General features: G+C 34.9%; 1 protein-coding gene across 1 annotated transcript in view; it reads right to left on the reverse strand.

The window, feature by feature from the left end:
• The window catches only part of LOC132750079 (E3 ubiquitin-protein ligase rnf213-alpha-like), a 162,222-nt gene extending 144,487 nt beyond the window's left edge, over window positions 1–17,735 (reverse strand). The window contains exons 1-4 of the mRNA XM_060740016.1: window positions 16,288–17,735; window positions 12,019–12,074; window positions 9,777–9,938; window positions 4,807–5,009 (exon numbers count right to left, since the gene is read on the reverse strand). Coding sequence (XP_060595999.1) covers window positions 4,807–5,009; window positions 9,777–9,938; window positions 12,019–12,074; window positions 16,288–17,697 — 1,831 coding nt within the window. The 5' untranslated portion in view covers window positions 17,698–17,735. The remainder of the gene's footprint in view (window positions 1–4,806; window positions 5,010–9,776; window positions 9,939–12,018; window positions 12,075–16,287) is intronic.
• Between the last annotated feature and the right edge of the window lie 204 nt (window positions 17,736–17,939).

Consider the following 17,939-nt stretch of genomic DNA (forward strand, 5'->3'; position numbering starts at 1 on the left):
CATGGCAACCAGAGTTCAGTATGGAATTAAATTCTTTGAACAATTTTTAAAGGTGACCACCAAAGGAACATTCCTGTGAAGTTTGGATGAAATTGGCTCAGTGGTTTATGAGGAGATGTCATTTAAAGCAAAAGTTTACGGACGACGGACGGACGACGGACGGACGGACGGACGCCGGACGAAAAGCGATCACAAAAGCTTACCCTGTCACTTTGTGACAGGTGAGCTAATAACGTTCTGATATTTATTGACAAAACAGTTTTGATCCATGACGTACATGTTTGACATTTTTTCCAGAATTTTTTAACTTCTCCGTTGTTTTTCCTTGTCTCCAACACGAAAACCCTATTAGTGAAGATGTTTTCTGTTGTGCATTTTTTCATTTGAAATAAACAAACTACATCTATTTGTTACGATTAATTTAATGGCTGATCAAGTTCAAGGTCAATTCAATGCAGTCTAAATGTCAACAAGCGAAGCGTATACACCATCTCAGTATGGGCGGAGCGTTGCATTGTTTATCCGATATTATTGGATTATACACGTCACGCGTATACTTAACTTCATTTGCATACGCTAAAACGGTATGGGAAATAGAGTTTTTCACACGTTTATTGTTGTGTTTTGATTGCTGACACTTGTGACATAACGAGGTGGCGTTCTTTAAAAACACAATTACTTGACAGGTAAAAGTGGTCGTTTAATGAAAAGATTGATGTCAATTAGGTGACTAATTAGCGGTCGCTGGTCGCGTTGAGCAAAAGTCGCTTAATACATTAAAGATATAGAGAGAAAATGATCGGGGGGAATTTAAAGTAGTCGTTTAAGACAAAAGTCACTTAATACACGTGGTTGCATGGGCAAGTTAGACTGTATAAATAACCAAAACTGAATAATTTGACCTTGACGGTCAAGCTCATTTAAAGTTCAAGGTCAATGTCGTTTCAACCTTTAAAAGTTCTTCTACAAAAGGTCATTCTGTCCAAGTATGAAGACAAGAAACATGGCAATGCCACGACACCAGGTTTTCAATTATCACCATTGTAGATAAATACATGTATGTTGTAGTTGAAATACAAATACAAGCAACAAACAATGTAACTATGTGCAATGTTAATCATGAATAATGAATTTTTTATTTTTAGTCACTGTAACCTTGACCCTAGGAGGCCAAAAAGCCGTCCCAAGTCAGGTCTTCATAAAAACTTGCTTTACCACAAATTTCATAAAAATATCTTATTCCAAAAAGGTTATTGACCGGGAACCTATTTTCTATTTTTACTAACAGTGACCTGACTGGAAACAGATTCTCTATTTTTAGCAACAATGTCCTTGACCTTGACTCTACATGACCCAAAAGCAGGCAGATGAGCTGGCAGGCATGCAACAACCTAGATAGTTTCTGTTTTATAACTAAATAAAGTCTGTTGTGATTAATAGGATATATTACACTAATAATTAAATTTTATGGAAAAACAAAGGGCCATAATAAGGTAAAAGGTAAAAACTTATCCAATCATAAAACCCTGACAATACACATCAGGGCACTTGAGGGTAAAGCTAATCTGTGAAAATTGTTACAAAATCCTTTGAAAGAAGCAGTTGGGCAACAGAAGAAATTGTTCACTATATACTCTATATAAGGAAAAAAAATAAAAGGGCCATAATTAGGTAAAAAATTATCCGATCACAAAATTCCAACAGTATGCATCAGGGCACTAGATGACAAAGCTTCTGTGAAAGTTTGAACAAAATTCCTTGAGAAATGTAGAAGGAGTTGCGCACAAAAGAATTGTTCACTATATATTCTGTATAAGGAAAAATAACAACGGGCCATAATTAGGTCAAATATTATCCAATCACAAAACCCCAGCAGTATGCATCAGGACACTTTATGACAAAGCTTCTGTGAAAGTTTGAACAAAATCCCTTGAGAAATGTAGGAGGAGTTGCGCACAGAAGAAATTGTTCATTATATATTCTGTATAAGGAAAATAAACAAAGGGCCATTATTAGGTCAAAAATTATCCAATCACAAAACCCCAACAGTATGCATCAGGACACTTGATGACAAAACTTCTGTGAAAGTTTGAACAAAATCCTTTGAGAAATTTAGGAGAAGTTATGAACAGAAGAAATTGTTCACTATATATTCTATATAAGGAAAAAAAACAAAGGGCCATAATTAGGTCAAATATTATCCAATCACAAAACCCTGACAATGGTGCACTAGGGCACTTGATGACAAAGCTTCTGTGAAAGTTTGAACAAAATCCTTTGAGAAATTTAGGAGAAGTTGCGCACAGAAGAAATTGTTCACTATATATTCTATATAATGGAAAAAAACAAAGGGCCATAATTAGGTCAAATATTATCCAATCACAAAACCCTGACAATATGCACCAGGGCACTTGATGACAAAGCTTCTGTGAAAATTTCAAAATTCGTTGAGAAATGTAGGAGTTGCGCACAGAAGAAATTGTTTACGCCCGTCCGTCCGCCCGCCCGCCCGCCAACATACCTCAATCTTATAACCAGATTTTTCCTTGGGAAAACCTGGTTAATAATAAGCCATTCATTACTTTCCAAGTAACAGTCAATTATATTAAAGATCAGAGAAAATTCAATATTTTATCTTTCAAGGACAAGGTCATAAAAGAGCCACAGTTAATTTCAGTTTGATATACAAGACAGTCTTAACCCAAAGAATGTTGTGTCTTAATATAAAGTATATTAATTCATTAATAACTAGAGGATGCTTTTGTAAAAAAGCGCATGTCTCCCCCACTGCTGAGAATAACTGTGAATGGAAACAGGAATGGAAATGGAGATAAGATAATGTAAATACCCGGTAGTCACTTCAATGAAGGCTGTCTATGGATGGTTTCTATTGTTAAGGTTGTATGAGAAGATGCTTCCTAAGAAATTGACCAACGGTCACTGTGACCTTGACCTTTGAACTACTGACCCCAAAAACAATAGGGATCATCTGCTCAATAAGACCATTCATCCTATGAAGTTTGAGAGCTGTAGGTCAAAAGGAACTCTAGTTATCGTCCGGAAACGAAGAATGGACGGACGGACTGACGGACTGACGGACGGACGGACTGACGGACGGACAGGGCAAAAAACAATATGTCTCCCCCCAGTTTGAGGGTTGTAGGTCAAAAGGAACTCTAGTTATCATCCGGAAATGAGAAATTGACCAACGGTCACTGTGACCTTGACCTTTGACCTACTGACCCCAAAAACAATAGGGATCATCTGCTCTATAAGACCAATCATCCTATGAAGTTTGAGGGCTGTAGGTCAAAAGGAACTCTAGTTATCATCCCGGAAACGAGAAATTGACCAACGGTCACTGTGACCTTGACCTTTGAACTACTGACCCCAAAAAACAATAGGGATCATCTGCTCAATAAGACCAATCATCCTATGAAGTTTGAGGTCTGTAGGTCTAAAGGAACTCTAGTTATCATCTGGAAACGAGAAATTGACCAACGGTCAGTGTGACCTTGACCTTTGACCTACTGACCCCAAAAACAATAGGGATCATCAGCTCTATAAGACCAATCATCCTATGAAGTTTGAGGCTGTAGGTCAAAAGGAACTCTAGTTATCATCCGGAAACGAGAAATTGACCAACCGTCACTGTGACCTTGACCTTTGAACTACTGACCCCAAAAACAATAGGGATCATCTGCTCAATAAGACCATTCATCCTATGAAGTTTGAGAGCTGTAGGTCAAAAGGAACTCTAGTTATCGTCCGGAAACGAAGAATGGACGGACGGACTGACGGACTGACGGACGGACGGACGGACTGACGGACGGACAGGGCAAAAACAATATGTCTCCCCCCGAGGTGGGGGAGACATAATAAAGTTATATCCGGTTACTGCATAAAAAAGAAGAAATTTTTATAATTTGACCTTCAACGTGAAGGTTATTTGTAAGTGATGGTCAAGGTTTGTCTTGGATTACTATGTTAAAACTTGATGATAATCCATTTTGCAATATCAAGGCAGTCTAACGGAGAGCTAAATCCCCTTCCACAGCTCACATGAATATATACTTCTTGCCCTCAGCATCCATGACCTTGATGTTGTGCCATGCATATCTTAAACACATGGTCTCATGATGGTGATTATTTGTGCAAAGCTATTAAAATCTTCGATAAAGTCAAAAATTTATGAAGAACAAATAATCTTTTATCCTGCTACTGTCAATATCATCAGCTGGATAAAGCCTTGCCGGATAAACTTTTCTATCTCTAGTAATTACCTCGTATGATGACGTCAACTGTTTAGAAATTCAACATTACACGCTCACTGATTGGATGACTGAGTTAAATTGACCAATAATATTTCAAGTAATAAAGGGGTATGCTAGTTAGAGAGAGACTGAAATTCTTTTATGTTTATTTTTAGCTGTGAATCGAATCGAAATTCTCATATTTGATATCCGACTCAGAATCAGCCCACTAAACCAGTTTTCGATGCATCGGAACACATCATTGCACCTCTACCTGCCCCAAGGGCTGTTGTGTTGAAATATGAACACAATAAACCAATAAATCAAGATTACAATTTTGAAGGAAGGCAAAGGCAACAGCAAAAGCAACTCTATTTTCTTTCCTTCAAAGAAAAGTCAAGCTAAATTAAGCCAGTATGGCATGATACATATTCAGTGTAAAAACATACATATATTATTAGGTAGCTAAACATCTATAAAACATAATAATTATAATGTAGCGTAAAGTAACATTTTCAATTGTCATGTATGAATACATCTTTAAAATGCTTACCAAAACTTTTGTATTTTTTATCAACATACAGGATTCTATTCACATCCTCCCCAGTTTTTCCACCTCTAATGTAATGTTCATACTTTCCTTCCTTGTCTTTTTTCTTGAAATAATACTTGTATGGAAAATAGTTACTGCTATCAAGAAGCCTAAACGGTATTTTAGTCTCATACACTAGCTCATATATATCACCCTCTACAGGCCTAAAATGTAAAAAATATATTTTATCCTACTAGTCTTATGTCATCAAAAGATGTTATTACACTGTACTGTATCATGGATTGTAATGTTTTCAATTTGAACAATCATGTCTTACAGGTCAAAGGTTGATTAAGGATTCAATATAAGTACACATGATACTACAGAGACTTTACCTATGATTTATTATTAAATGTGTCAAATGAATTAAAAACTGAAGGTTGTTAGACAGTTCTGTAAATTATAAATAACTGGATTTAGGCCAGCAGAAACCATGTACTTGAAACAGCAGTGAGTGTATTTGTCAATTTGTGTTAAAAAAGGCAATTTACTATGCTTCTAAATAACACAAAGTTTTCATTTAATATTTCATTTTATCACATAAACCGCGGCGCAGGAGTGTAATAAAGCCATGTAATAAAAACGATATTACACTAGTGTAATAACACTTTGACGTGACGTCATTTGCGCTATATAGAAACATAGCGTTAAAGCGCGCTAATGTTAGCGTTACACTATAGACGCGTCATTGAAAAATTACTCATTTTAACAGTTTACTGTTCTTATTTTATATATGTGATAAATAGAATATTATATTCGTGTAGATTCAATACTAAATTTATTGAACTCGTTGAATAAAACAATATTATGCTCGCCAGAGGCTCGCATAATATGATTTTATTCAACTCGTTCAATAAATTTAGTATTAAACTACACTCATTCAATATCCTCTATATTATACATGGGATAAAATGTAGTGCCCATTTTTTCTAGTGAATTGCTCATTCACAGAATGTTTCTTTAGGAAAAATCAGTAGAATTCTTTCATAAAAAGAAACCATGTGTGAATTTCTAAATGCTCAGAAATACAATTACAATTTACAAATAACATAAAATTTTATGTTTTGGTTACACATGTAAAGAAATGAAATATTAAAATAAAATTAAGGGAAAAAATTATTATCTGTTATATTTATTGGTTTTCTGCCCCACAAATATCAAAAATGTGTCCATTTATTGGTTTTCTGCCCCACAAAGAACAAAAATTGTTTTGATAGGCAATGTACTAAACATGAAATTGATTAAGTGTATAGGCTGATTGAAGTAAGGAAGTATAGAAACATTATACAATGATTCAGACTTATAACAATTTTTAAAGGTAAAACCTTATCATCAAAATAGTTAAAGGGTTCTCCATTAATTGGATTGTTATTACATTATCTTGACAGTCTACTTCGCAACATAAAACAAGAGGGCCATGATGGCCCTGAGTCGCTCACCAGAAACAACTGCTTTTCAGTGTTGGAATGTCAATATATTCTAATATTAAATTTGAGCATAGAATATGTTTAAACAATAATTTGAAGAAATGCCATGACCTGGGGCATTTCAAGCTTTAGCTTAAACGGGGCTAATCAAATTAATATGAGCAAAAGATAAAATGATAAAAGACTACCTAAGAATGCTACAAAGTTTGGTGATCATCTATCAATTATTTCAGTAGGAAATGATGTTCAAAGGTTTTTCTATTTTTAGCTTAAGTGGCCCCTAAAAGGAGCTAATCAAATAAAGTCAGACAAAGTTTGGTGATCATCCATCAATTGGTTCTGAAGAAGAAGATGTTTAAAGGTTTTTCTATTTTTAGCTTTAGCGGCCCTTAAAAGGGGCCAATCAAACTAATATGAGCAACCTTGATAAAAGATTATCCAAAAATGCTACAGACAAAGTTTGGTGATCATCCATCAATTAGTTCTGTAGCAATTGACATTTAAATGTATATCTATTTTTAATTTAAGCGGCCCCTAAAAGAGGCCAATCAGAATAATATGAGCAAACTTGATAAAAGACTACCCAACAATGCTTCAGACAAAGTTTGGTGATCATCCATCCATTAGTTCTGTAGAAATAAACATTTAGAGGTTTTTCTATTTTTAGCTTAAGCGGCTCCTAAAAGGGGCCAATCAAATTCATATGAGCAAACTTTACAAAAGACTACCCAAAAATGCTACAGACAAAAGTTGGTGATCATCCATCAATTAGTTCTCTAAAAATAGACATTTAACGGTATTTCTTTTTTTAGTTATAGAGACCCCTAAAAGGGGCTAATCACATTAATATAAGCAAACTTGATAAAAGACTACCCAAGAATGCTACAGACAAAGTTAAGTGATCATCCGTCCATTAGTTCTGTAGAAGAAGATGTTTAAAGGTTTTTCTATTTTTAGCCCTGGGCAATCAAATTAATATGAGCAAACTTGATAAAAGACTACCCAAGAATGCTATAAACAAAGTTTGGTGATCATCCATCAATTAGTTCTGTAGAAGAAGATGTTTAAAGGTTTTCTTATTTTTAGCTCTGCTGACCCGTAAAAGGGGCCAATTGGAATGACATGAGCAAATTCAAGTGTGACTGTCACAAGGATGCTACAGACCAAATTTGAAGTATATCTGCTTAGTAGTTTCAGAGAAGAAGACGATTGTTGACGCATGACGACGGACCATGGACGCTGGAGCATCCCCCTTTGATACTAATAGCTCACCCTGAGCCTTTGGCTCTGGTGAGCTTAAAACTAGAACTATCGCTGAATGCGATTCATACCCCTACCAATGTCCTTGACAGAAGACAACTTGAAAAGGTGGTTAAGGGAATTACTTTAGTGGCACAAATACATATACATAAAAAAAAATTATCTCTGGTGAAAAAAAGACAAATTGTACACTCTGGTAATAGTATAAATATATATTGTCAAATCTTGTTTGAAACAGTTACAAATAACCTTTCATTTTCCCAATGTACTAAAACAAACAAAAGCAGTGAAGTTAAGAAAATAGCATAATTATGTCAAAATGTAATTAAGAGTGGAAAAACTTTGCATACTGAGCTTACTTGTGACCCTTCATATATTATATAGTTTCAAGTGAATATCTGTTCTAGTTTCAGAAACATTTAAGTATTAATGGTTATATCAGAACATTTTCTAAGCCTAAAAGGGGCATAACTTGTGTCATAATTCAATGGAATTGTAGAATTTTCGTCATCTGAGCTTGCTTGTAACCATTCATATAAATTTTAAGTTTCAAGTAAATATCTGTTCTGGTTTAAGAAATATTATAGTAAATAAATTTAAAGACATAAAAATGGACTTAACTTTGTCAAAATACAATACAAAGTTATCCCCCCACACTTTTTTTAGTTATGAAACTTGACCTGCATATCTTACTTGCGACACTTCGTATATATTTGAAGTTTCAAATGATTATCTGTTCTAGTTTTAGAAATATTCAAGTACATGTTAAAATTTCAGAACATTTTTGACCTTTTTGACCTTCAAGTGTGGCCTTGACCTTAAGCTGGCACAAGGGTAAGATGGGTTCTGCACATTTGGGGTGAACATTTGAGTCAAGTTTGAAGAAAATCCTTCCATTAGAATAGAATTCATAGAGCGGACACAACATATTAACTAGTATTGATTGTATGTAAATTTAAAGACTGAAAATGGGGCATAACTTTGTCAAAATGCAATACAGAGTTATGAAACTTGACTTGAATATCTTACCTTAGACACCTCATATATCTTTTATGTTTCAAGCAAATACCTGTGCTAGTTTCAGAAATATTCAAGTACATGTTAAAATTTCAGAACATTTTCTAAGTCAATTTTTGACCTTCAAGTGTGACCTTGGCCTTCAGCTGGGACAAGGGTAACATGGGTTCTGCACATAACCTTGTTGAGGTGAGCTTATGAGTAAAGTTTGAAGAAAATTCTTCCATTAGTATAGGATTTATAGAGCGGACACTACATATTGTCTAATGTTTGATTGTATGTAAATTTAAAAACTTAAAATGGGGCATAACTTTTGTCAAAATGCAATACAGAGTTATGAAACCTGACCTGCATATCTTCATTGTGACACTTTATATATATTTTAAGTTTCAAGTTTTTCAAGTTTCAGAAATATTCAAATACATGTTAAAATTTAAGAATATTTTCTAAGTCAATGTTTGACCTCTAAGTGGCACCTTGACCTTAAACCGGCAAAAGGAGAACATGGGTTCTGCACATTACCTTGTTGAGGTGAACATTTGAGCCAAGATTGATGAAAATCTTTCAATTTGTGTAGGACTTGCAGAGCGGACACGACATACTGTCTAATATTTGATTGTTTGTTATTTGACCTTCAATTGTGACCTTGACCTTGAGCTGACACATGGGCAACATGGGTTCTGCACATCCCCTTGTTGAAGTGCACATTTGAGCCAAGTTTGAAGAAAATCTTTCAATTAGTGTAGGACTTACACAGCGGACACGACATACCGTCTAATATTTGATTGTTTTGATATTTGACCTTCAATTGTGACCTTGACCTTGAGCTGACACATGGGTTCTGCACATCCCCTTGTTGAGGTTTGTTTGATTGGGTTTTACGTCACATCGACACAGTAATGGTCATTTGGCGACGTTCCAGCTTTACTGGTGGAGGAAGACCTCAGGTGCCCCTCCGTGCATTATTTCAGGCACAAACTGGCACCCGAGTAGAACCACCGACATTCCCTTTGTAGAGGTGAATATTTGAGCCAAGTTTGAAGAAAATCCTCCAATTAGTATAGGATTTATAGAGCGGACACAAAAATGGAGACGGACGGACGGAACGACCAACGCGTCAAAGCAAATCCATTATCCATTATAGCCCCCCCACATTTTGTGGTGGGGGTATAATAACACAATATGTTAACTATGTTTGTTTTAATTGAGATGTAAAATAAACCTCACCTTTCAACTTTCATTTGCCTTTCTTTATTTTTCAAGCCTCCCATTTCCTCATGGCCCATCACAATAAAGACTTGGTATTTATCAGGGTGAAAATGAAAATCTTCACTTGTCAAAACATGAAATGTTACTGACCACTCTTCTTCAGCATTTCTAGCCATGCTCCTTCAAGATATAAACACAATATTTAATTCTAGTAGACAGGTAATAAGGACAAACTTGTGAATGTAAGACAATGCAAGAAATTGCCCTTGTACAATTGAAAAATAAGACAAAAGTAAAAATAACAATGACATTTTTTCTATACCAGTAACTATGCACATGTAATACAATAAGCTTTGAGAATTTTCTCATACATGATCATCTTTCTACAATTTTTTTTATATAAAGTTAAGTTGTCTATGCTTAAAGGATCCTGACCATGTAGAAGCATTACTTTAAAAGAATTTGAATTGAAAGTGATCACCAATTTTGACTGGATAAGGCCTTTGATAAAATCAATCACAAAAACATGTTTTCTAGTTTTAGTAGTAAATAAGACATTTCATTGAAGCTATATTTCATTATTAACCAAATTCTCCCGATATGAATCACCTAATTAAAAATTTTGAAAATAAATTTTAAAGTAAAACATTGTGGAATGAAACAAGAGAGCCATGATGGCCCTGAAATTGCTCACCTGAATATAAAAACTCTCCATGAACAAGAATAATTTGCCACTGGGCTTAAATTTTAAATTGAACAAACTTGGTAGACAACTTTCATGTTTAATATCTAAACCTTAGCTCTGGGTGTTTTAAAATTAGACTTTTAAATTTGAACTATATACATATAAGAAAAATCAATGACCCCCCAGGTCTGGCCAATTTTGACCCCAGGGCTTTTATTTGAATAAACTTGGTAGACACCAACTAAGAGATGTTTCATGGCAAATATAAAAGCTCTAGCTCTTTGGGTTTTTTAAAAGAAGTTTTTACTATATGCATATGACGCCCCCTTCTTTCCACCCCCCCCCCCCACCCCCCGGCAGGACAAATATTAACCCCAGGGCTTTTATTTGAACTAACTTTGTAGACACTCAGTAAAAGATGTTTCATGCCAAATATCAAAGCTCTAGCTTTGCAGGCTTTAAAAGAGGAGATTTTTTAATTTTTTACTAAATACATATAAGGAAAATCACTGACCCCTGCGGCAGGGCCAATTTTGATCCCTGGGCTTTTATTTGAAAAAACTTGGTAGACATTTACTAGAGAATGTTCATTCTTAATATCTAAGCTCTAGCTCTTTGGGTTTTTTTATATGAAGATTTGTTAAGTGTTTTCTTTGGGTTGCCATGGCAACCAGAGTTCTTCATGGAACAATTTTCTAAGGTGACCATCAAAGAACATACCTGTGAAGTTTGGATGAAATTGGCTCAGCGGTTTATGAGAATATGTCATTTAAAAGTACAAGTTACAGACGGCTGGACCCAGGACGAAAAGCGATGAGATAAAAAGAAAGTTTTATATATTACACATTGCAAACAGCACTTACAACCAGAGTAAATTACCAAAAACACAAATAGTCCTTTATACTGTGTTAGCCAAGTAATATATTACATGAATTTTGAATCTTTGTACTTTACTTAAAATTTTACAACATTTTTCTCAAGTTTGATTTTCTTGAATTATTTTGGCTCATCTAGAGGCATGCCCGCTTTAGTAGCATCAATTATTACAGTATCGAAAATCTTGACTAGAAAAATACTGTCTTGCTGCTTGTCAGAATATACACAAAATACAGATATTAATTTACTTTTGATTATTGTGATTGCAAAAATGTTATACTACAGATTTTAAACCCCAGAAATAGTTTAATAGAACACTTGTAGAACAAGCTTATACAGTACTTCTTTCATGTAATTTCTAGAAAAAGCAATTAAAATATAGGAAATATAACATTATAAATCTCTGAATAGCTAGAATGATACTGGTAAGCAAATGCGATCCATATCAACTGTATAACATTGCAGTTTGACCAATCTGCACATCTTTGTAGCATTTACAGTTCTAATCGGGCACAACAGTTTGGTGCTTTATTTTAGCATTTAATTATTGAAATTTCTTGAGATCATCAATTAAAAACCAGTGTACCTCCATTATACAAATAATACAGGTTAGAGGTATATAATAGTGTATGTTTATGAACAAATATTAACTAACAGGAAAGTTCATATTGTACTTTATACAAACATATTGTAACTCACCTTGTATTTACTCCTTTGTTTTGAGTTGTACTGCCTGTATCAACAGTAGCTTTCTCCTAGAAAAATTAATGTTAATTGTTTACAATACATCTAATGATTTATGAAATAAAGTAACAATTATTATTATGTACATGTCTATTTGATTTATGTGTAAGTTTCTTGAGAAAAGGGGCCTATCAAAATAATATTAGCAAAGTTGATAAAAGACTACCCAAGAATGCTACAGACAAAGTTTGGTGATCATCCATCAATTAGTTCTCTAGAAATAGACATTTAAAGGTTTTTCTATTTTTAGATTTAGCGGCCCCTAAAAGGGGCCAATCAAATTAATATGAGCAAACTTGATAAACCACTACCCAAGAATGCTACAGACAAAGTTTGGTGATCATCCATCCATTAGTTCTGTAGAAGAAGATGTTTAAAGGTTTTTCTATTTTTAGCCCTAGAGACCCCTAAAAGGGGCCAATCAAAATAATATTAGCAAAGTTGATAAAAGACTACCCAAGAATGCTACAGACAAAGTTAAGTGATCATCCATCAATTAGTTATGTAGAAATAGACGTTTAAAGGTTTTTCTATTTTTAACCCTAGAGACCCCTAAAAGGGGCCAATCAAATTAATATGAGCAAACTTGATAAAACACCACCCAAGAATGCTACAGACAAAGTTTAGTGATTATCCATCAATTAGTTCTGTAAAAGAAGATGTTTAAAGATTTTTCTATTTTTAGCCCTAGAGACCCCTAAAAGGGGCCAATCAAATTAATATGAGCAAACTTGATAAAAGACTACCCAAGAATGCTACAGACAAAGTTTGGTGATCTGTAGAAGAAGATGTTTAAAGGCTTTTCTATTTTTAGCTCTGCTGACCCCTCAAAAGGGCCAATTGGAAAGACATGAGCAAATTCAAGTGTGACTGTCACAAGGATGCTACAGACCAAATTTGAAGTAAATTTCAGAGAAGAAGATGATTGTTGACGCATGACAATGGACGACGGACGCCGAAGCATCCCCCTTTGATACTAATAGCTCACCCTGAGCCTTCGGCTCTGGTGAGCTAACTAGAACTCCGCGAGTCGGATGTGTCGCCTTGTGAACAATATAGTTAAGGAGAAATGGCCAGGACAAAAATGATATTTGAAAATCAACAAAGGGCAATAGCTCAAAAAATAAGAAATGCAGAGCAGCAGTTTCTGTGCATTGCACTTCTTATCAATAAGATCTATCATCCTACTAAGTTTCAAGTCTAAAGCTTTTATAATTTATGAGAAATGGCCTGGACAAAAATAAAGTTTGAAAATTAACAAGGGCAATAACTCAAAAAATAAGAAATGCAGAGTACCAGTTCTTGGGCACTGCACTTCTTCTTAATGAGATTTATCATCCTATGAAGTTTCATAACCATAGCTTTTATACTTTAGGAGAAATGGCCTGGACAAAAATAAAGTATGAAAATAAACAAAGGGCAATAACTCAAAAAATAAGAAATGCAGAGTACCAGTTCTTGTGCACTGCACTTCTCCATAATGAGATTTATCATCCTATGAAGTTTCAAGTCCATAGCTTTTATTCTTTAGGAGAAATGGCCCGGACAAAAATAAAGTATGAAAATTAACAAAGGGCAATAACTCAAAAAAAATAAGAAATGCAGAGTACCAGTTCTTTTGCACTGCACTTCTCCTTAATGCGATCTATCATCCTATGAATTTTTTTTTTTTTTTTTATGCGTTTATTTAAGGTCGCCGCCGGAAAGCCCATATGGGCGACCGTACACTCAAGTCGGGTCATCCTAGAGCGTCCCGCCGAGATTTTTCGTCGATTTTTTCCAGCTTTATTGGTGGAGGAAGACCCCAGGTGCCCCTCCGGGCATTATTTCAGGCACGAGCGGGCACCTGAGTAGAACCACCGACCTTCCGTAAGCCAGCTGGATGGCTTCCTCACATGAAAGATTTCGACCCGAGTGAGGATCGAACCTACAGTGGTGAGGGACCTGTGATCTCAAGTCAGCGACTTTAACCACTCGGCCACGGAGGCCCCTGAATCCTATGAAGTTTCAAGTCCATAGCTTTTATACTTTAGGAGAAATGGCCCAGACAAAAATAAAGTATGAAAAATTAACAAAGGGCAATAACTCAAAAATAAAAATGCAGAGTACCAGTTCTTTTGCACTGCACTTCTTCTAAATGAGATCTATCATCCTATGAAGTTTCAAGTCCATAGATTTGATACTTTAGGAGAAATGGCCCGGACAAAAATAAAGTATGAAAATTAAAAAGGGCAATAACTCAAAAATAAGAAATGCAGAGTACCAGTTCTTGTGCACTGCACTTCTTCTTGATGAGATCTATCATCCTATGAAGTTTCAAGTCCATAAATTTGATACTTTAGGAGAAATGGCCCGGACAAAAATAAAGTATGAAAATTAACAAAGGGCAATTACTCAAAAAATAAGAAGTGCAGAGTACCGGTTCTTGTGCACTGCACTTTGGGTCATTGTAAGAAGCATGCATACCAAGTTTGAAGTCAATCCGACTTATAATGACTGACTTATGCTCCGGACAAGCTTAAGGGGACGCCGACGCCGACAACGACGCCGACACCACCGACAAAAGTAACCCCTATATATTTTTCAAGGCGACACAATAAAAGGCATACAGGAATGATGTCATTAAAGGCATGCAACTTGTTTTACGACAGGTTTTCAAGCACCAGTGTATGTAGATAACCCTGTCTGCTTATTCAATTTATAATGGCAAAATTTCTTAATTCATCCCAAGTAAGAAATTCATACATAAAGATGTTCCTGAACGACACTATTTAAAGCTTGTGACTTGTCTTACACTGGTGTTTAAGAATATTTTCTATAACTGGTCTAAACAGTAAATATTTCTATACTATATATATTTTATATAATAAATGGGTGCTGGATAGCAATTTTGTCCTTGATGATCAAGGGGTGATTATTTAATGATAATTTGACCATTATTTGGATGGCAATGTGCCGAACGCCTATAAGACTAAATAGTTATCAAGAGGACATTTTTTTCCTTGTTGAACACAATTGTGTACTTGACTTTAGACTGACTGATCTCAAAGTCTATAGGGAATATCTGACCATGACCACCAACCTCCACACTATTTATGAAAACAGCACACCTAATCATGACTTAAAATAGGGTCACCTACTGTCCATGTACAGTATTATTAAGAAGACAGCACACATCATAGTTCTCAAGTTAGTGAGCGGACATCTATGTAGCTAATAGACATCTATGAAACAACAAATGCCATACCATAATACAACCAATGTAACCATATGCAAAAGCAATGGATGGCGTTAAGTTATATATAATCTATCATATGAGAATTCAAAGGAAAACTTCTTTAATTACAATTTACTTCATAACAATTTACAAATGGATTTATAATAAGATGTTGTTTATCTCAAAAGTTGATAGCAGATGCTCAAAATACATCACCTGAGCATGACCAGGTGTGTTAAAGCCTAGCATTACTACTTTTAGAGGAAACAGCTGTTCAATTCAAATGACAAATGAAAGGAGATGGACTACAGAATATCCTTCTATTCATATCAAAACTTATTTTTAAAGTTGCATTAAACAAATTTCATAAAAACAGAAATAGCGACATTTCATTAATAAATTGGGTTTCACATCGACTCCAGATCTTATTTTGGTGTCCAGACAACCACAATGAGTTTTATCAGCATAAAATCTGCAACGTCATTGTGCGAAATCTGAAGTACACTTTCTGTTTGCATGTGAAACTCCGCCTTCAGATCATCCTTACTTCAATATTAAATTAACAAACATGACTCTAAGTAGCAGTCCTAATTTAACGGTATATTTCCGCATTGTAATGGATTTTGTCATACAAATTTAATATTTTTGATGAGAGGAGTACTTTTTCCTGAACGCCAGGCCTAGTGCACCTTGAAGCAAAAACGGTTAGTGTGTTTGCACAAGAAAATTTCATATTTGCTGTACGTGTCCGTATAGCAACTTAAACAATTTGACATAGCGCATACACAAGCTGAATATAGTCTTCATTTGCATGTTAAAATTCGTATACGAACTTTAGTGTTACCGTAGGCTTTTTCGTAAAAAATGTAATTCATGAACGATTTACAACAATACTGTTAAAAAGATTAAAGAAACTGTAGAATGCTTGGTTTTTAGGCCGACGGCAAAACATTTTTACATATTTATTTAATGCTACTTTAAATTCTTGAACAATGAAAACGATTTACCTTATTCTTTTTCTTTTTCTTCTTCTTTTTCTTTCTTTTAGGTATATGTATAGTTTGCCCAGTGTCAATATCAGTCTCCTTCACTGCAGGATTTGTTTCCCTTACACCCTCTTGGTTTTCATTTGGTAACTGTCCATTACCATCTTTTTCTTTTATGCCTCTATTGTCATTATCTCCTTCAATATCATTGTCATCTTCTGAGCTAGATTTGTCTTCATCTGTAGATTTGTCTTTTTCAGGACCTATTTTTGGATCATCAAAATTGTCTTGTACTTTTTGGTCATCCTGTACTGTCGTGACATTTCCTTGAGCATCGTTACTGCTGCTTGTGTTGAGTATGCTTGAATCATTTGGTTTGGATGTCTCAACTTTTTCTGGTGTTTCCCAAGTTTTAGCTTGTCCAAAGACTCTGCCATCACTATCACTTGGGTTTGCTTGTGTCATATCTGAAGTTTCCAGTGATTTAATTTCTTGATTTTTTTTGTCTATATCTTGTTTGGACTCTGATTTTGTTTTATCAATTTCTTTGCTCTTAGATTTCGCATCATCTGTCTTACTGCTGCTTGTGTTGATTATGCTTGAATCATTTGGTTTGGATGTCTCAACATTTTCTGGTGTTTTCCAAGTTTTAGCTTGTCCAAAGACTCTGCCATCACTATCACTTGGGTTTGCTTGTGTCATATCTGAAGTTTCTAGTGATTTATTTTCTTGATTTTTTTTGTCTATATCTTGTTTGGACTCTGATTTTGTTTTATCAATTTCTTTGCTCTTAGATTTCGCATTATCTGTCTTATCATCTTGTTTACTTAAATCTCTGTCTTTCTTTCTTTTCTTCTTATTTTTCTTTTGCTTTTTTTTAGCTTCCCCAGTAAGAGTTCCAGAGCCTAGATCATTATCAGTGCCTAAGGAGGCTGCTCCACCACAACCTTTGGTTTCACCAATATCAAACTCAGAATCATCTTCAGAATCCATGGTTACACTCCCTTTTTCCTCCTCATTTTGTAGAGTTTTGTCTTTGATTTGATCTGTAGCATCACAATGGGAATCTTTAGAATCATCAGAACTGTTAGACTTTTTCTCAGTGGAATCTGGTTTAAAACTAGTCTCCACAGAATCCTTCTCAACATTTAATTCATTTCTAACGTCCTCTTTGTTTAAGTTTCTACTTTCCTCTGCAACAACCTGGTCTGTGTTATCTGATTGGTTTTGTGTGTAATTGGCATCCTGACTTTCTTTACCACTTGTTTCGTTATGTTCTTCATGGCCTTTAATATCTTCTTTCCTAGTAAGAATACCTTCCTCTTCTTCAGCTGGTATGGGTTCCTTTTTGATCTCACTACTGTATCCTTCATTTCTTGATTCATTGTCAGAAACAGGGTTACTTTCTAACAGCACCTCCTTCTCTGCCATGCTTTCTCCAGACAGCTTATCATCAGTTTTGCTCTGACCTTTAAGCAAAATAAACATCACAGTTCTATACAATCAACAATTTTTTAGGTGTCCATAATACAATTTTCATTTTTTCAACAAGAGCACCGCTAGGCGGAGCATTATATGCCCGAAAGTGATTTTTTTTTTAGTAAAGATGAAGCATATGTAAGACACTAGAATTAAATAAAGTATAATCCTTCAAATAACAATCCTCCTATGAA

This window comes from Ruditapes philippinarum, unplaced genomic scaffold, assembly GCF_026571515.1.
Source record: "Ruditapes philippinarum isolate M1 unplaced genomic scaffold, ASM2657151v2 ctg1899_1_1_1_1, whole genome shotgun sequence".
Lineage (NCBI taxonomy): Eukaryota > Metazoa > Mollusca > Bivalvia > Venerida > Veneridae > Ruditapes > Ruditapes philippinarum.